This window comes from Podarcis melisellensis, assembly GCF_964234715.1.
Source record: "Podarcis melisellensis genome assembly, chromosome: 17".
Lineage (NCBI taxonomy): Eukaryota > Metazoa > Chordata > Lepidosauria > Squamata > Lacertidae > Podarcis > Podarcis melisellensis.
Genome location: NC_138534.1, coordinates 39,256,286 through 39,277,177, shown reverse-complemented (window position 1 = coordinate 39,277,177; position 20,892 = coordinate 39,256,286). Strand labels below are relative to the sequence as shown.

General features: G+C 43.9%; 1 protein-coding gene across 2 annotated transcripts in view; it reads right to left on the bottom strand.

Annotated features, from left to right (window-relative positions):
• The window catches only part of SPAG17 (sperm associated antigen 17), a 75,665-nt gene that overhangs the window by 10,021 nt on the left and 44,752 nt on the right, over positions 1-20,892 (bottom strand). For both annotated transcript variants that reach the window (XM_081893606.1, XM_081893607.1), the window contains 11 exons: positions 19,601-20,043; positions 18,439-18,565; positions 16,427-16,641; positions 14,508-14,652; positions 12,828-12,982; positions 11,705-11,896; positions 8,686-8,798; positions 8,155-8,285; positions 7,168-7,295; positions 4,467-4,649; positions 2,479-2,592 (listed from right to left, as the gene is read on the bottom strand). In XM_081893606.1, coding sequence (XP_081749732.1) covers positions 2,479-2,592; positions 4,467-4,649; positions 7,168-7,295; positions 8,155-8,285; positions 8,686-8,798; positions 11,705-11,896; positions 12,828-12,982; positions 14,508-14,652; positions 16,427-16,641; positions 18,439-18,565; positions 19,601-20,043 — 1,946 coding nt within the window. The remainder of the gene's footprint in view (positions 1-2,478; positions 2,593-4,466; positions 4,650-7,167; positions 7,296-8,154; positions 8,286-8,685; positions 8,799-11,704; positions 11,897-12,827; positions 12,983-14,507; positions 14,653-16,426; positions 16,642-18,438; positions 18,566-19,600; positions 20,044-20,892) is intronic.

Genomic DNA, 20,892 nt, shown 5'->3' with positions numbered 1-20,892 from the left:
TCCCGCTGTCAATATGTGTGTCTGGAAGAAGATGACTATTTTGAGAGACCGGGATAGAAATATGAGGAAGATTTCCACTGCAGCACATTGCTCCTCTGCAGTCTAAAAATTAAACAGCAGACAGACCCATTATATGGATACGTATAATTACCGCTTCTGTACTTTTAACTTTTTTCTGACCTGCAAGCAAGGTTTAGACTTATTACAAGTTATTGTAAGTTTAAATTAAGTCTACTGCAACTGGATTTCTCATTGCCAGTGCCAATCCTGAATGTACTGGATGTGTGACCATTATGCTCATTTGCCTTCAGTAGCAGTAAAGCTCTGCTGGATGAAATACAATTGCCTCTGCTTTTTGCAACGCGTTTAATAATAATAATAATAATAATAATTTATTATTTGTACCCCGCCCATCTGGCTGGGTCTCCCCAGCCACTCTGGGCGGCTTCCATAGAAACCAAAGATACACTAAAATGTCACATATTAAAAACTTCCCTGAACAGGGCTGCCTTTAGATGTCTTCTGAATGTCAGGTAGATGTTTATCGCTTTGACATCTGGTGGGAGGGCGTTCCACAGGGCAGGCGCCACTACCGAGAAGGCCCTCTGCCTGGTTCCCTGTAAGTTGGCTTCTTGCAGGGAGGGAACTGCCAGAAGGCCCTCTGAGCTGGACCTCAGTGTCCGGGCAGAACGATGGGGGAGGAGACGCTCCTTCAGATATACTGGACCGAGGCCGTTTAAGTTTTTACTCTGCTAACCAGACATTGGAATCTGCTCTGGATCAATATTGTATAGAATTTCAATGACAGTGGCATCAAGCCAGCTGCATCTAATAGAGACATTTAGCCTTGCTGCTGGTGTTGCCCTCCTTCTACCCTGTCCATTTCTGTTCCTTAGCTATCTCTCTACAACAGTTACCACATTTTTCCGTGTATAACACCCCCCTGTGTATAACACGCCTCTTATTTGGGGGGGTTCAAATTTAAGAAAATGTGGGTGGGGGTTTCCAGAGTTGTTGACCTAAAAAACCCTCACCCGACAGACCAACGATGGCAATCATACATGTCACCGAAGCCACCAATTGTCTGCCGCCATTCGCCAGCACAACATCTGCAACAGCAGCCAATCGGCAGCAGCCCTTGCTTCAGCCACGAATCAATTGCCCTTCTGCAGATAACAATCTCCTGCTCGTGGCAGCAACCGCTCCCCTGCCCCACCTATTAACTGCCCATGTATAAGACAACCCCACTTTTTTTACATTAAAGTTAAAGGGACCCCTGACCATTAGGTCCAGTCGTGACCGACTCAGGGGTTGCGGAGCTCATGTCGCTTTATTGGCCGAGGGAGCCGGCATATAGCTTCTGGGTCATGTGGCCAGCAGGACTAAGCCGCTTCTGGCGAACCAGAGCAGCGCACGGAAACGCCGTTTACCTTCCCACCGCAGTGGTACCTATTTATCTACTTGCACTTAGACGTGCTTTTGAACTGCTAGGTTGGCAGGAGCAGGGACTAAGCAACGGGAGCTCACCCCATCGCAGGGATTCAAACCGCCGACCTTCTGATCAGCAAGTCTTAGGCTCTGTGGTTTAACCCACAGCGCCACCCATGTCCCTTTTTTATGTTATTTTCTAATAAAACAATCTTGTGTTATACACCGAAAAGTACGGATGCCTTTGCAGTGCCCAGCTGCTGTTAACGTTTCCCATCATGTTCATTTCCCTTTCCTTTTGTCGGCTGCAAGAGTGAGGGCATGGAAAGGAATCTCTGGCACCTGTCATCAAACACCTACTCTTCCACTCCATCCCTACAAAGAAACACCCATGCACCTTTGCAGCTTAGTTTTTAAAGCTCTTTTCTTCAACTCCTCTGCTCTGCAACCATGCTTTTTAATTTTTTATTTCTCCAACCAGCAATCAGATGTTGCCATGAATTTATGCCTTGAGTTCGGCAAGCATCACTTCCTACTTTGGAGCCATTTCCTGGTGAGGGAGCAGGGAATGAAAAGCTGCTTTTGCTAAGGCACACTTAGATAGTGTCACCTGTTACTTGCAATGGCTGTCAGGAACAGAATCTCATTTTGACCGCTCCGCCATTTACTCAACACCCACTCTTCTGTTTCTGTATTTTATTTCTGTGCCTTGCTATCAAAGAAAACAGTTCAAAGAAGTTCCATTTAAGTTTCTGATTCCAGCTGCAGCTGTGAACAGAGTGGAACCGGGCAGAGAAAAAGTTCCTGTTACGAGACAATGAAGTGAATGAAGTGCAAACCCAGAGTTTTCTGGTTCAGAAGTAATGGTTAACAATGGGTCGCTACAAAGGAAAGAAATAGGAGAGTGTAAGGGAAGGAGAAAACAGACCCCAAGGTTTGGGGAAATGCAGAACTGAGCCACTGTTGTAATGAAGGCAGTGTCACTCTCCCTTATAAAGGGAATTTAAGGGAACCTGAATTTAAGGGAACAACGAAACATGCTGTCCTTACCATAACTAGCTTGAGAAGGTCAGCAGCATTTTCCTTCTCTTCTTCCATTCGTGGATCTTTAATAGACATCTCTTCCATTTCTTCTTCTTCCTTCATGATTTTTTCAATGTACTCCTTAAAAACAGGGCAGTGGAGAAGAAACAGGAAAAATAAACTTTCTATAAAAAATGTTCCTTAGAGTAAGCTGTGGTGAAAGTGAAAACTAACAGTTGGTTCCGTGTATGGATTTTAAAACTTTTGTCAAATTACAACCATTTTTTTTTGTAGAAATCAGACCTATGTGAGCCAAATGGTGGGTTTTGAGAGTCGCTTCAAGTGTGGTGGTGTTTTGAGAGAACAGGGTACCTTTAATTTCCAGTTCCTTCACACTTCTATATCGCCTGAAATAAAATTTCACGGGAAATGTGTATGCTCCTTCTACATTGATATGGAAAGATTTTGCATCCCCCAGGGGAGGGAGTCAGACAAAATCTATTTTGTAAGTTATAGAGATATAGATAAACAGAATGAGGTGCTTCTGCTGCCTGCGTACTCCACACTATTTCTGTTCAAAGCTGTTCTGAGACAGTTACTGGTATGGAACACACATAACAATCCATTCACACAAAGTCATTTGAGTATGATTCTTTTCAGTTTGGTGTTGCCCCGCACACAAGAAACTTCAAACATCTGAAATAAATTAAAGTGAAAAAGCACATTCAATGTGGCTAAAATGCTTCTGGGACTGGTTCAAAGCTATCTGACTGCGGAGCTCCCTACGTATATCAAATTCTTCTCTCCTTTTGTAGATTGTGGCAGGTTCAGTGGTAAATCTTCAGAAGGTTCCAGGTTCAATCCCCAGCATCACTCGTTAGATCAGCAACCTGATGGCAGCGCCCAGAAGAGCCACCGAGATTCAGTTCAAAGAGAACTGGACTAGATGGGCAACTGCTCTAGCCTGGTATAATAAGGCAGCTTACAATATGACAACTTTGCACTGGGCCAGATGAGCCTTCAAACTGCAGTACATTATGATGAAATAAACTGCCGTTTGTTTGATACACCAAACATTTCATGAAGGAAAATAGAAGGAAAAGCAAAATGGACAAAAAGATGGGCAAAATGGGGGTGGGGTGGACAAAAAGAATCACATTCCCACCCACATAGTCATTAGTTTATTACATTCATCATCATCATCACAACTTGTAACACTAGTGACATATTTATATGGCTGAACTGCACTATCTTCACACTGGCCCACATGCCAGGAAGTTCTTCCACACTTTGATCCTTGGAAGGTGTGAAATGACCAGTTTCACAAGTGCTTCGTTGTGTACAGGACTCTGTATTGTCAGATGAAACTGTTTGCCATCTGATCGTGCCTGGATTTTCAGTCCTGACTCCTGACTTGTTCTTTAATTCTGATTCCTGATTTGCCTTCTGATATTGACTTGCTCATTGGTTCTAACCCATTAAGTAGAACTTCTGGGAATTTCTTGGACATCATTTAAAGAAGGAAGGGTGAGTCCTTTAATTCAAGCTTCTCTGAGCATTCAGGTTTTTTTAGATGTACTATTGAAAGATGTACTATTGAAAGCTTTGAATTATGGTGCTGGAGGAGACGCTTGAGAGTCCCATGGACTGCAAGAAGATAAAACGTATCCATTCTTAAGGAAATCAGCCCTGGAAGGACAGATCCTGAAGCTGAGGCTCCAATATTTTAGCCACCTCAAGAGAAGAGAAGAGAAGAGAAGAGAAGAGAAGAGAAGACTCCCTGGAAAAGACCATGATGTTGGGAAAAATGGAGGGCACAAGAAGGGGACGACGGAGGATGAGATGGTTGGACAGTGTTCTCAAAGCTACGAACATGAGTCTGACCAAACTGCAGGAGGCAGCGAAAGACAGGAGGGCCTGGCGTGCTCTGGTCCATGGGGTCACGAAGAGTCGGACATGGCTTAACAGATCAGCTGCGGGTTTGCTTCACTAGATCTTCACAGGGTTTGCCTTACCTTCAAAGAAAGTTGCAATTTCTGCCTGAGCTCATCAGTGACTGGTGAATACTGGATCAGCCGGCGGATTTGGAGAACATTTGGACATTTCTGTATAGGTGCAGGAGAACCTGCTAACTGCTTGAATTCTATGCACAGGCCTTTCCAAGCATTCATTCCAAATGGAGGGCCTGGAGTCTTTCTCTGAATCCAAATGACAAAGAGAAAATCGAGATTTTACTTGCCATGCATTTTAGTGGGACTTTCTTCTAGGCAATGTCTTCTGGATCAACCTATCAGAAAATCTGCTTTCAGCCAGTTGCATCAGAAAGCTTGCTATCATATAACACCTGTCCTGAAAGATCTACGTTGGCTCCCAGTACGTTTCCAACCACTATTCAAAGTGTTGGTGCTGACCTTTAAAGCCCTAAACGGCCTCAGTCCAGTATTCCTGAAGGAGCATCTCCACCCCCATCGTTCTACCCAGACACTGAGGTCCAGCTCCAAGGGCCTTCTGGAGGTTCCCTCGCTGTGAGATGCCAAGTTACAGGGAACCAGGCAGAGGGCCTTCTTGGTAGTGGCGCCCACCCTGTGGAATGCCATCCCATCAGATACTCTGTTTAATATTCTGTTGGAAGCTGCCCAGAGTGGCTGGGGAAATCCAGCCACATGGGTGGGGTATAAATTATTTTTCTTCTTCATTAATTTATCATCATCATCATCATCATATGAACTATGTATTAGGGTAATAAACATGAAAGCCTGAATGATTATTGCTTTTGAACCTTGGATAATGTTGCTATTTATAATCATATGCCTCTCCTCATATGAAGCAGCCCAGACTCTGTGGTCATCATCTGAGGCCTCCCACAAGGAGTCTGGAGGACGGCAACACAAGAACAGGCCTTTTCCGTGGTGGTTCCCCATTTGGAAAATGCTCTCCCCAGGGAGGCACCTTTGATACATATCTTTAGGAGCCAGACAAAAACATTCCTCTCTCCTCAGGCCATTGGCTAATTCAACCATCTACTGTTACCATGTTATGTGTCTTTGTGTTTTTATATTGTAAACTGCCCTGTGATCCTTAGATGATAGTCAGAAGGGCTGGATTTAGGTTTGATCAGGCCCTAAGCTACTGAAGGTAATGGGGCCCTTTATATGTCCAGCTGTCCTTTGTCAACAACAAATTGTCGCTGCTTTTTGTGTTGAATATATGCTATATGGTAATTTGTGGACCTAATAGGTATCTAAAGCCATTTGCACACGTTGCCATGCAACCAGTCCATGCAGAATGTAGGCACCCTATATATAGAAATGAGCAAACCAGTGATATTTTAGGGAGCAGGCTAGCAGGTGGGGCCCATTACTTACATCATAGGAGCCTACAAAGCACAAAACATTGTTGCTGTATGTAGGTTTTTATCTTATATTTTGGAAATGCACATCCAGTTTTTTCCCCCTTAATTTTTTTGGGGGGCCACCAAGAGAGTGAGGCCCTAAGCTAGAGCTTGTTTAGCTTATACGTAAATCCGGCACTGATGGTCAGTACAGAAATTTAATAAATAAACAAAGTAATAAAATAAGGAGCCCATTAAATAAGTCAATGATTTTACAGGCAGCGTGATGAAACATTATGAAGGTTCTTAAAAGTGAAGTTAGAAATAGATTCTGATTTCTCCCAGAAGATCCTTCAGAGATGTAGCAGGAGCCGATTTTTGCATGCCTAAATCGACATATTAAAATGTGGATGTTTTCTGGGTCACAAACGTTTTAATTAATCTACATCTCTTTTCTTCTCTCCCCAGGTCCCAAAGGATTGCTGGGGAAATTACCTTAATGAAGCAAAGTCCAAAAACTCTACTAAAAGGCCAAAATTATATACGGGAGCTGAAAATCTGAGGAAAGCTGTTACAGTGACATCACCAGCACACTCTCCTAGTCATTTGCTTGGCTGGTAGAAGCGGATACGTTTGCATAGACTTTTCTAGCCAGACAGGCAGCTGCATCAATGACAGGAGGAGAAACAGTACAGTGGTACCTCTGGTTACGAACTTAATTCGTTCCGGAAGTATGCTCTTAACCTGAAACTGTTCTTAATCTGAAGCACCACTTTAGCTAATGGGGCCTCCTGCTGCTGCCACACCGCCGGAGCACGATTTCCGTTCTCATCCTGAAGCAAAGTTCTTAACCCGAGGTACTATTTCTGGGTTAGCGGAGTCTGTAACCTGAAGTGCATGTAACCCAAGGTACCACTGTAACTATCTAAGCTTCTATGTTCTTTATCAACACAACAAAGCATTGCAGTATTTTGGCAATATGCTACCTATCTCTTCAGTAACTAAATGTAACTAACCTGAATTTGGAATGGCTAATTTCCTCCTGGAATGTTTTATGTCAAGTTGCACATTTTTTTAAAAAAAGTTCCGCGACACAGAGCCTGAACAAGGTCTTCCACCACGCGGTTTCTTTTCTCATCCTGAGATAAAGTTCTTAACTCGAGGTACTACTTCCGTGTTAGCAGAGTCTGTAACCCGAAGTGTTTGTAACCCGAAGTGTTTGTAACCCGAGGTACCACTGTACATGGACCCAGTCCAGGTACTCCTGCCCTCAATAAATCACTGTGAATTCTTCAGATGAACATTTTTTTTTTAATTGGCCTGCCAGATCAGTGCAGTCATATCACAATCACGTACTGAAGGAAGCAATTCTGAACGCTGCATACCTCAACTGGAGGGAAATCTTCCCAGGCCCTTGACTGGAGATTATAAGGGATGATAGTGGATGAATCTCTCTTCATCACCCATCGAGACGCTTCACTCAAAGGGCGAAGTACGGTAATGCTTAGGATTCCTGGTTTGAAAGACAAATAGAAAACCCAGAGAACATCACTAGTCATTCTATCTCTGAAAAGATTCAGGTAGGTAGTCGTTTCATTTTGTTTTTAGATATTTGTAAGCTGTCCAGAGTAGCTGGGGAAACCCAGCCAGATCGGCGGGGCATAAATAATAAAATTATTATTATTATTATTATTATTATTATTATTATTATTATTATTACAACAATGATGTAAGTCTAGACAAAAAACCCGCAAGATCGCAAGAAATGGCTGTGATGAAGAGTTTTGCTTTGCCACATTCACAATAAGAAATAGATGATACACCTGGGGAAAGTAGACTTTTCCAGCAACAGAATGTTGTTCTTTGAATGTCTGAAATTGTGTGGTAGGATGTGCCCCCCCCCAAAAAAGCCAACCAATCGTGGGGAAATTGTTATGTATAGTAATTTAATTCACTGAAATTGTAAATGCTTGCATGTGTTACTATGTGGTTACATTTGATTGGGTTGGTAACTGAATTTTAGAGAGTTCTCCAGTCGTTTTCATGTGGTTGGCTAACACTGGTCACATGGGAGGTACTTAGCGAAAAGTGAGGTTACAAGGAACCAGGTTGAGGGACTTCTCGGTAGTGGCGCCCACCCTGTGGATGTCATCAGATGTCAAGGAAATAAACAACTATCTGGGCTTTTAGAAGACATCTGAAAGCAATCCTGTTAAGGGAAGTTTTTTTATGTTTGATGTTTTATCATGTTTTTAATATTCAGTTGGGAACTGCCCAGAGTGGCTGGGGAAACCCAGCCAGATAGGCAGGGTATAAATATTAAATTTATCATCATCATCAAGACTGATCTGAATGGAGGATTGTGCTCCTACCTGGGCATTCTTGTATTGGCTCTTGTATAACTGCTGTAACTGGATCACCATATGCATCAGTCAGGTATGCCTCTGCATCCCTGGTACGGAGGAGTTCAGTCCCTGAGCCGTCAGCATACACAATGAAGAATCTAAATCATCAACCCCACACATCTGGTCAGTTCAAGTTCAAGCAAAGTATATAACGAACAAAACCAGAACAGCAGAAGAATGAATGAAAAGTCCAAACTGGGCTACTATAAATTTCCCTCCATGCAAAATTGACTCAGTCACTTCAGATGCGTTGCTTTTAAAAAACCTTGGATCATCGCAATGTAGAACAACGAAGGAGGGCAGATATGGCAGAACAAATGGGGTGAGAAATAAAAGAGAACCAAGGAAACATCAAGCAATAGGTAAAATTGTTGGCTCAGGTTGCATATATGTGTAAATAGGCCATTTATCCGAAAGACAAAAAAAAGAGAGCACTGGTTAAAATCTGGCAGCTGGCCCTATAAACGACATAATGGACAACATTTATTGATTTCATACCTGGGTGCATGTTCCCCATATACGACTGGCAATTTAATTTCTGTGATCTCCGATTCCTTTCCATCTGCATCAATATTAGCAATGAATTCAGAGGTGGTGCCATCAGCCCTGACCTGCAATAAAAAGCAAAGTCACTTGGCCCTCACTATTGTTCTGGGCACTCCCATCTTTGGCATTATGTATACAGAGGTTGGGACGCAGGTGGCGCTGTGGGTTAAAGCCTCAGCGCCTAGGACTTGCCGATCGAAAGGTTGGCGGTTCGAATCCCTGCGGCGGGGTGCGCTCCCGCTGCTCGGTCCCAGCGCCTGCCAACCTAGCAGTTCGAAAGCACCTCCGGGTGCAAGTAGATAAATAGGGACCGCTTACCAGCGGGAAGGTAAACGGCGTTTCCGTGTGCGGCTCTGGCTCGCCAGAGCAGCGATGTCACGCTGGCCACGTGACCCGGAAGTGTCTCCGGACAGCGCTGGCCCCTGGCGTCTTAAGTGAGATGGGCGCACAACCCCAGAGTCTGTCAAGACTGGCCCGTACGGGCAGGGGTACCTTTACCTTTATACAGAGGTTACTTCCACCTGAATCTGTAGGGAGGAGCTACCTATTCCATTGGATTCAAGTCTCGTCTCTTCCTTGGAAGCCTCACCTGTTACAATCGTCCATTTAAATTTAAAGGGATGGGATCATTTAACAAAAAGAAGACTAGGTTGAAGGGCAATGACGGCATTTTTCAAACACTTCCATAATGCTTTAAGCCCCACCCCCATCACCCCTTGGGAGATACTTTGGGGTGGTCTTCAAACGGGGGCAAAAGTGTTCAACTGAGACCACTTGCACAAAACCAATGTAGAGAGAAAGCGAGAAAGAAAGAAAGAAAGAAAGAAAGAAAGAAAGAAAGAAAGAAAGAAAGAAAGAGAGAGAGAGAGAGGCGGGGGACAGCTGCTGTACATATGTTTTCATGAACATTTTGCTCAACTCTGCTTTAAAGCCTCTAATTGCTTCATTTGAAGCGGTGCTATCATTCTCATCTTTCTCTCACTTTCACCAGATAATCTGGCATGGCTTATTATTATTATTAAAAGGTAAAGGGACCCCTGACCATTAGGTCCAGTCGTGGCCGACTCTGGGGTTGCGGCGCTGATCTCACTTTATTGACCGAGCGTACAGCTTCCGGGTCATGCGGCCAGCATGACTGAGCTGCTTATGGCGAACCAGAGCAGTGCATGGAAACACTGCTTACCTTCCCGCCAGAGCAGTACCTATTTATCTACTTGCACTTTGACGTGCTTTCAAAGTGCTAGGTAGGCAGGAGCAGGGACCGAGCAACGGGAGCTCACCCAGTCGCAGAGATTCGAACCGCCAACCTTCTGATCGGCAAGCCCTAGGCTCCGTGGTTTAACCCACAGCGCCACTGGCATGGCTTATACAGGAGCCCTAAAAAAGAGGTATAAAATGCAAACAGAGAGGGAGCAGAGCTGGCTTCGCGGTGCATTCCCAGGAGACCTTCTCCTTCCCCAAATGTCCCTAGCTAGCTGTGGTGTAATGTGTGTGTCTACACACTTCTGCCTGATCAGCCTGTTCCCGGAGTTGCGTGTTCCATTACACGTGGCACCAAAACCAACATGATTCAAGCATCTCCCCAAGAGGATTCCCCTCTTGTACTAATTCCACCCTTCTCACATAACCACTTCACTGTGGCTCCTTGCCATAGGCCAAGACAGTGTTATGGCCAACGCTGCCTTTGGTAACAGAGATGCAGGCATCAAATCTCAGCTCAACCACGAAGCCCCCTGTGTAAACCTAAGACTAGTCACTGGCAGCATAACAGGAATTATTGTGAGGATAGCGTGGGGGAAGGTGAGGTAGAATTAACATGAATGCTTTCATAGAACAAAGGGATAGAAGGAACAAAAATGTAAGAAATTAAAAATATACAAATTCTCTTTACTCGTGCATATAATCCCACATATCTAGAAGAAATACATAAATACTGTACATAAACCACGGAACGTCGCAAAATCTAAAGTGCTTGTTTTCTCAAGATCTCGGGAGCCTCATAGGTGGGAGATCAGTGGAAACCAGTTGGAATAGGTTAAAAACTTTAAATACCTAGGTCATGGGTAGGCAAACTAAGGCCCGGGGCCGGATCTGGCCCAATCGCCTTCTCAATCCGGCCCACGGATGATCTGGGAATCAGCATGTTTTTACATGAGTAGAATGTGTCCTTTTATTTAAAATGCATCTCTAGGTTATTTGTGGGGCACAGGAATTCGTTCATCCCCTGCAAAAAATATAGTCCAGCCCCCCACAAGGTCTAAGGGACAGTGGACCGGCCCCCTGCTGAAAAGGTTTGCTGACCCCTGACCTAGGTGTCCACTTCCAATATAACACTTCCTGGAAATACCATTGTAAGCTTGCACTTAATGGAGCGGATACTCTAGTTCTGGCTATCACCCGTTTCTTCTTTAACAGAGGGAATCTGTTGAAGCCAGCTGCAGCTCTTATCTGCTCAACAATTGTAGTAATGACGTTGTGGAGAATGTGGCAAGATTTTTGAGTGACGCCATAAAATGATGTCACCGTAGGTCCTAAGAGCCATCATCGTACCTCATGATGTCTGGACAGTTCTATCCTAAAGTATCTTCAACTATGTTTCGTTAACTGTGTTGTGTTCTGATCCATGTGTACAATGCAATTTTTAAAATGCCAATAAAGCAGATTAGTTTTTAAAAAACAAACACACAAACATAAACCATAGTTGGCACCGACCAGTATTTCTGGCTTTGAACGAAGTGCAAAGTGTAATTAGTTGAAAAGAGAAGCAAGTGCTTCCAATGTTCAACTTCTCAGAGTCATGTCAGAGGAGGAGCTGGAAGCACACTAGCTGAAGGCTCTTTAAATTTATCTTAATAAATTAAAAGCCAAATGATTAACTCTATATATTTCAAATAATTACAACCCAATTTAAAAGCAAACCTCGTAAAACAAATCCACACAATGAACTGCAGAACAAACTGTAGTATTTTACCTTAAAAATGTTTCCTGCCTGGTCTGTCACCTCACAGGCAATACTGGAGTTGTGTTTCATAATGTATTTCCCAGCCTGCTGATCCTCAAAATTGGACACAAGATCAGATCCACTTTTCTCAAATGCCTCTGGAGAGTAAACTGCACAACAGTTTTCATCGACGAAGAGGCAGCCTTTGTTCATGGGCAGTATCTACCACAATAATAAAGGGGGAGATTCAGCCACCCATAAATTTACTAATCAATGTAAGTGCTATGGAAATGCAGGATGAATTAGTTTGAAAATGGATTGCAGTTCATCCCTTGATGCTTAACGACTTTTCATGTTGGAGAAGGAACCGGCAATCCACTCCAGTATTTTGCCAAGAAAACTTTTATGGACATAAAAAAGGAGAAGCTTTGAGAAGAAAGTGGGAATTCCCAAGGCATGCTCTGGTTCATGGCATCACGGAGAGTCGAACACGATTAAGATGACTAAACAACAACAACTTTTCATGTACCTCTTCCTGCTTGCCATTTGTTAACATTTTCACTCTCGGGAATAACAGTTCACAAATGTGTGTTCTAATAACAGAGCTGTTTTAGAATGCTCACATTCATCAGTTTCATATAGGACTTAGCATAACTGGAAATCTGGGGCATGGGAAATAATGGGGCACAAAATGGACATTGTAACTCAAGGAGTTAGACCGGTGGTTCTCAAAGGGTGTGCCACAATGGTGTGGCAAGAGAGGGTGGCAAGTGTGGCACGAAGATTCAAGGACAAACATTGACTCATTTCAGTATAGTATAGTATCAAAATAATTTTTATTTGCAGACTATGGATAGATATCTTTTCAGAATGAGAGCAAGACCATCAAGGGATTCTGAAGACAATCCTAGCTGTGATCCAGAATCACCGGTCGATCAGAAAGAAGAAAGGCCCGGCTGCAAGAGTTGCCAGGAAGAGGTGCACAAGCCAGCATCCAACCACCTTAGGGATGCCACTCCGAATTTGTGTAGGGTTTACACCTTAGCCCTTTCCTCTCCTGAAGTTCCACAAGGCAGCAGGTAAGTGGTGATGTAGAAATTTAATAAAAATAAAAAATAATAATAATAAGATACATTTTCAATTGTAGACTCACTTGGTATGTTCCTTCAGGCTTTGATATAATCGAAGTTCCATCAGCAAAGATGGCACAACACGTACTGTCCTCACAATTTGTTATGATCGTTGCAAAATCTGGATTTTCTACACGCATGCATTTTACTTTCCTTGTGATGGTTTGGGGCTCGGTGTCTAGGAATGAAACCAGGTCAACCAACTTCAGAAGAGCATTTATACTGTGAACTGTGACAAAGCCTAAGATGAGTGGCAGAACAATGTTATTTCTCACAAGGAAGGCTTCAATACTCTTGTCATTTACTATTAAACTTGCCATCGTATCCTTGAAGCTCAGATTTATAACACTTTCAGCCAGTTGAATACTTTCTGACAAATACACTTCGATAAATTTGGTTTCTATACACAGCAGTAGCTGTTTCAACCATCTCGTTCTGCTCATTCTGCCCTGATATGTTGGCACCTTTCAGGATTTTGGATGTAGCTCATTGTATGATGAATCTCTCCCTACTTTAAGAGATACATTCAATGCATTGGGCAGGACGAAAGAATTAAATTCTGTTCAAGATTCAAAAGTATTATCTGATGCATTACCAGCAATCAGCAACACCTGACTGAGAGCAACTGCTTATTTAACCACCATTCTTGGTGCAAAAGGTCTGTATGTTGGTAAGAAATTGTGCTGGTCCAGGGGGGAGGTTACCGTGGGGTGAGGTCCAGGACCTGAGTTGAGGGTCGGCAGACAGTCCTCCTCGGGCGAAGCGGGGTCCACAGCGGGAAGCCAGGCAAGGACAGGAACTCTGGGGGAACAGGACTGGATGCTGGCCGAAACAGCTATTTGACGACTTTGCTCCCGCAACCTGGGACCGGCCTGACTGGCCTTTATCTTCTCTGAGGCCAGGGGCGGTCCCGGCCCCCAGGAGACCCGCCTCTCCTGGCCTTAAGACGAGCACTCCTCCTGGGAGAAACCAGTTCCCTTCGCCTCTCTGCCCTGAGCCTCTGCAGTTCAAGAGAGGCCGAAGGGTTACTGGGCCCAGGGGGAGGCTCACCTGTAGGCACTCAGTCCTCAACCACCTCTGGAGCCAGAGTGGATTCACCTGGTGCCTGCACCTGGGGATCCGGCACAGGTGCAGGCGCTTCAGAATCAAGGCCCTGACCCAGTTCAGCCGGCCCTGGAGGCGGGGGCTCCTGTGCAGGCTGGGATTCCTCCGGTTCAGCCTCTGAATCGGATTCCCAGGCCATCACACGAATCATCTAAATGCCTCCATCTTGCTATATCAAGGATGAGGTTCTTCAGACTTCCCTAGGTAAGATGGAAGATTCTGCTTGTGGCAAATATAACTTTGTTCTCTGATCATCACTATATAACTGTCACAAGTGAGCAGACTGAGGAAAGCTGCCAGCAACAGTAGCTATACTGCAACTCTCAATCTGTTTAAAGAAGTATTTAATCTTTGAGAACAAAAACATAGGACACCTTTCTTGTCTCTGGTCCATCACCAGGACTCAGAAGATCAATAATTAAAATCAGCTGAATGTAACTATTCAAAATAGCTTTTACAATTGATGTAAATGAATTTCTCCTTGTGGAAATGATAACGTGCTGTAATATGATAAAGCCAACTGAAAACACAGGAATTTAAATGGTCCCACCTTTGTTGTTTTGCAATGAAAAAGGGCTATACGAGAATCATACTCATACCTGTTTCTTCACTGTCAGCGGGCTCAACCATTTCAACACACTCTTGGAAGAAAGTGGTTATTCTGGTGCCATCAGCATGATCTACTATTCTGGAACCATCGCTTTTCTCCACCACAACGACCATATCTTCCCTTATAGTCATTACCTGGAGAAATAGAAGATTTGTTGTTGGCATCCATCTTTCCCAAGAGGCAACTGAGGGTGCCACTGGGGTGAAGTCAAACTGCTGCACCAGCAGCACTGAAGTGGCCTCCCTGGGGCACAAGCCTGGCCAGTTGCATGGAGGTCCTGGTCTGCCCAGGCAATAAGGACCCCCTCTTGGCCTCACTGATGGGGTCCAGAGCACCAGCTTGGTTGCAGGAATTGCTGGAAGGAGGCATATCAGGCACCATCCAACCATCATAGGGACTCCACTCTGGATATGTATAGGGTTTACTCCAGGGGTCAGCAAACTTTTTCAGCAGGGGGCCAGTCCACTGTCCCTCAGACCTTGTGGGGGGGGCCAGACTATTTTTTTTTGAGGGGGGGGGAATGAACGAATTCCTATGCCCCACAAATATAAATATATATAATAAAATAAAAGCACACATTCTACTCATGTAAAAACACCAGGCAGGCCCCACAAATAACCCAGAGAAGCATTTTAAATAAAAGGGCACATTCTACTCATGTAAAAACACGCTGATTCCCGGACATTCTGCAGGCTGGATTTAGAAGGCGATTGGGCTGGGTTTACTCCATGGGTAGGCAAACTAAGGCCCGGGGGCCGGATCCGGCCCAATCACTTTCTAAATCTGGCCCGTGGACGGTCCGGGAATCAGCATGTTTTTACATGAGCAGAATGTGTCCTTTTATTTAAAATGCATCTATGGGTTATTTGTGGGGCATAGGAATTCGTTCATTCACCGCCCCCCAAATATAGTCCAGCCCCCCCCACAAGGTCTGAGGGACAGTAGACTGGCCCCCTGCTGAAAAAGTTTGCTGACCCCTGGTTTGCTCCTTAGCCTCTCCTTCTCCTGAAGATATCTCGCAAGGCAGCAGAGGTTTAGAATCAGAGTTTCCCTTCTCCTAGGTGGGCTACCTTCCCAGGTTGACGAGCCCCATCTGTCCCTCACTTCCCTCTGCAGCAGGTGCAGAAACTTCCCCCTTGACCATTGGAGCCACTATTAGTCTCATCTGCTCAATCTGCAAGAGCCTGTCTTTGCATACAGGGGAAGTTCTTAAGTCACCGTGGGTTTGAGATCCATCGGTTGCCCTTGCCATGTTTAGTGGGCCAGTCAAAGTCATTTCCAGGGTGTGGCCGCTATCACATGCCGACAGCTTCTAGGAACCACAGGTGAGAGCTGAGTGCAGGGTGGGGACCAAAGGAGGACAAACTACCCAAGAAAGAATGCAACAGGTCCCCCAGCAGAGGTACTACTCTTCCCCTAAACCCTATACACACCAATAGAAGAATACTGATGGAGTTTTATCGGTGGATTGATCCTGAACATGAAATCAGAACATTTTACAGTCTTACCTTGGTTTTCAAACAGCTTAGTTCTAGAACGTTTTGGCTCCCGAACGCCACAAACGCGGAAGTGAGTGTTCTGCTTTGCAAACTATTTTTGGAAGCCGAACGTCCGATGGGGCTTCCGATTGGCTGCAGGAACTTCCTGCAGCCAGGCAGAAACCACGCTTTGGTTTCTGAATGTTTTGGAAGACAAACAGACTTCAGGAATGGATTCCGTTCGACTCCCGAGGTATGACTGCATTATATATTTTGGAGGTGCATGCTTGCTCCTCACACCCTTTTATTAAAAGAACGTAGTATCTTTGCATGCTTTACTATGAAAGAACTATAGAGAAACAAAAGTAGCATATGATCACTGCACCACTTAGACTTACAATGCCATGGGAGGTTACAAACACAGTATTACCGTTCCAGTAACTGGGTCGGTGGCCTGGTAGGCCAACAGTGGCTTCAGGTCCAGCCTCTCTGATCCCTTGGTGCCTATTTGAATGCCTAATGGGGTAGTAGTTATCCAGGTTCCTGCCAGGGCATCTGGGGACTGTTCCATATCCAATAGGTGATCCTGAGCAGCGACTTCAGCGGCTTCAACTTTTAGTGCAGGAGCTCCCTTGGTACCCTTTCCTAGAGAAGAAGAAGAAGAAAAAATAGGATCACTTAAATACACTAACAGCACTATAGAATCATCATCACTTCTGCCACCACCACAACCTTCTGTGAGGTCAGAATTTATTTTCTCCCCTGACGGAAAAACATCCTACACAGAATGACAGGCAGGAACCCTGAAGTCTGGAAGACTTATTTCTTCCCATTAGCAGTAGGAATTCACTATGGGTTCGATTTTCAGATACCTGCATAGCTTCGAAATTTGTCTGTACCAACATATTGGTGTCTTTTCACCGAAGCCAGATTAAATGTATTCCCATCCGAAGTGCTGGATGGCAGACTGAGAGGCATCCCTTATCAAAATAGGATGTGTGCATGCTCTCAGGGTGTCGACGGTACAAGGCATATTTTATTGCATTGTGGAGATTATGTTCAAGCTAGGGAACTATTGATTAAACCACTATTGGCAAATTGGACGGGTCAATCTGAAGCCTACTATACCAAATATCTTCTGGAGAACAAGTCCAATAATATCACAGTGGCCGTGGCAAAGTTTCTTTCAGTAGTTATACGAATCAAATATCAGCATACCCATGACTAAACAAATAACGCTTCCGTCTTCCTTCCCTGGGGGGTTGTCTGTACGAATCTGTATTTTATTCTGAATCCATTTTATGGGTCGTTGGACCACAATAATGATGATGATGATGATGATTTTTTCCTCGCTGCTCTTGGGCTGACCTTGTCTGAGGACAGAACTGGTCTTCTCTATACCACAGCTAGTCCCAAGAACAGAGAGATGAATGCTGAGGCTGTTCCTAAGGAACATGCTCACGACTATCTTTCTCAGTCAGCTGCTGACCCAACATTTTTAACTTGAGGTTTCAAGAGACCCTACTGACAAGAGATAGGCTTAAGGGGGTCTGGGCTTTCCCTGTCCTTCCACTTGCCAAAGATTAAAGCTCAGCCTTTCAATATGATCTGTTGTTACAAGTGTATGTCTAGATTAAATATATGCCCACTCTACATTAAAATCCAAACCACCCTCCTAAGAGGAACAGAAATAGTTAGAAGAAAAAATAGTTTAGAAGAAAAAAATATGCATTGTCTAAACGCATGCTGATACTTTCATTTTTTATTGGTTTTTCACAATTTTATATATTTTAACTTTAACCATTTCAAACATTGAAATAAAAGGTTCTTTTGAACCTTCAGACCTCCTTCCCTCCCTCCGTGGGTTCCATATTTAAGATTAAATTTACTGCATCTTTTACCATTGTCCATCTGTTGTATGTCCATAGTTACCATAGTTAATTCCATATTACAAGTGTCATTACATCCCTGCCAGTGATTTTAACTGTTTACAGTGGTCTTTTAAATAAATTAAAAATTTACTCCAATATTTTAAAAAATACTTGATCTTCCTGGTTTCAGATGCATGTTTATACTTTCATTTACCACTCCTTATACCCAATACCTAAATGAAAGAGTGGTTTATTGCACAGAAAAGTAAGATTGAGAATATAGAGCTATATTTTACACTCATGATATATGAATGTCCTTGGATAAATGTGAGCAGCAATTAATTCATTCACACACTCTTAGAGAGCAAAGAGTCTCTATTTACCCAAAGGCCTACAGAGTGAGTACAACATTTGTCTCATAGTCTTGCTTAAAAAAAGAAGGGCAAAATTTATACCATTTTGAATTGTGATTGCCATCTTGATACAAGACCAAATGGTAAAGTATGTGGGAACATAAAACATGAATCAGACAATAAAAGTTTTGGATTAACTCAGCCCCCTGACCACCTACTAGATTTCTTGGTGCTTGTATCAGGAGGAGGTGTGGCCTCTGTATGTGGTGTACTTGCAGGAGGTGGAGGTGGTAAAACAGGACCAGAATCAGGGCTTCTGATCACGGTGCCATCAGCAAACAGTATCTAGGGAAGAAAAAAACTAGTGTTAAAATCCTTACAGTCAATGATATTTACACTCAGCAAATAGAACTATCAGGGCAATCTGAAGTAAGCCTCAATGAACTCAGTGGGACCTAAAGGTAAAGGTAAAGGGACCCTTGACCATTAGCTCCAGTCGTGACCGACTCTGGGGTTTGGCGCTCATCTCGCTTTAAGGGCCGAGGGAGCTGGCGTACAGCTTCCAGGTCATGTGGCCAGCAGGACTAAGCCGCTTCTGGTGAACCAGAGCAGCGCACGGAAACGCCGTTTACCTTCCCGCTGGAGCGGTACCTACTTATCTACTTGCACTTTTGACATGCTTTCGAACTGCTAGGTTGGCAGAAGCAGGGACCAAGCAACGGGAGCTCACCTTGTTGCGGGGATTTGAACCGCCAACCTTCTGATCTGCAAGTCCTAGGCTCTGTGGTTTAACCCACAGCACCACCCGCATCCCCAATGGGACTTATTCTCACAGGTAATAGGATTACAGCGTAAAATGCTCATATATGGGTGGCATAAATGTGGAACTAGTTCAGGAAGATTTTTTGGGGTGTGGGGAAACACTGATATAGAGAAATACAATAGCAACAGACCCCTGGCTGAAAGTAATTCTTAACAGGGGTATATTTTGAATTAAGAAATGACCTAAAGGCTGGGAACATTTGCTAAGCGCCCTGACTCACTTGTACCCATATGAGCAGAGAGAGAAAGAACTCAGAATGTGGCAGCCGAAGAGGATTTCTTATTTACCGTCACGTTTTGGGCACGTAAAACTGCAGGAGGTATAAGTTGTATTTGTGGACTACTGATTTATAACTAATGCTTTTTCTGGGCTGACAAAGCGAAAAGTAACTCTACTTGGCATTTTGGGAATATGTTATAGTTAAATAAAAGTCTAAGCAGGAATTGAAATATGTACAGCTGATGGGAAATGAAGAAGGGGGATTTTGTGCTGCGGTAACTTCAGGAAATAAATAAAACTGAATCTTAGCCAACGCCAAATGAATTTTGTTAGCATACCTGAGTGGATCCATCCAACATGTACTTTATGACAGTTCCTTGTCTCGTAGTAACTCTAGACACTTCCTGATCTATTGGGTTCTTCACTGCTTTTTGCAGCTGTGAGTGCTTCACCCTCTGGGGATAACTCTGCCTAGTAAATATCTCAAAAACAGATTCCCTGGTTTTGTTCGCAGGGTCCTCCTCTGTTTCAGTCTCAGCCTTGCCTTCGTTGGCCTCATCCTTTAAGGGATCATCTGCCACAGATTCATCAAGGGGCTTGACTTCATCGGCCTTCTCTTCATTTCCTTTGGTCTTGCTTGCTATGGTTTCATGGGCCTTCACTTGCTCTTCTTTGGCTTCCGGTGTCTTCATTTCATCCGTTTTGCCCTCGTCCAATTTAGCTGCTTCGTCTACTTTCCTTCCTTCATCTTCACTCTTGGCCTTGTTTCCCATTTCTTCACCTTTCACAGACCAAAACATGACGCCCCTTAGCAGGTAATAATTATTAGCAACTGCAAACTATGGAGCTAACTAATAGATGCCAAAATATCAAGGTGGCAAATGAATGACTTCAAGATAGATATTGTCCAGATGTTACGACCAATTTATGTTGAGAGCCATTCTATATGGATGACAGAAGTTCTACTTATTTAAACATGGAACCACAAAAAACCATGTAGAAAAGTGAGGGGAATCTAAGATTAATAGCAAAAATGGACAGTGCAAAAACCCTCCCTGTAGTTGCAGATCACATCCTCCCAACCCCAGCCATAAGAAGTCTACTCACTGGTGGAAGAGGGTTCTGCACTCCTTATCTACGCACCTGTCTCAAAAATCAGACACTTGTCACCTCTGTCTACATGATCAGGGCATTTTGTGTTTAAATACACACAACTGCTGCAGTCATATTTATTTTGGCACTAAAAGTATCAGTACGTGAGTCAAAACTGCATTTAAAAAGTGTTTATTAGGAGAATTCTGCACTAAAACAGTGATGGATTGAAAACAACAACCTGCCAATGGCTACAAAATGTGGATAATTTAATTTAAAAATGGGGAAATGAGAAACTGGGGGAACAAAACTTGACAGATCTTTCCATTCCTACCTATCGTACAAAGGTAAGGGTCACACCCATTGCTCCACCCACTTCCCCCTGGCCCCACCCACCACTGGCATACAGCCCTAAAAGATTGTTCAGGCTGAAAACAGAGCTCTCCCTTCAGACCTATATGTCATACCATTCAGCAGTCCCACCAACTTCATGTCATTATTGTTACCGCATCTGCTTCTACCCCCACCCCACCTCCAC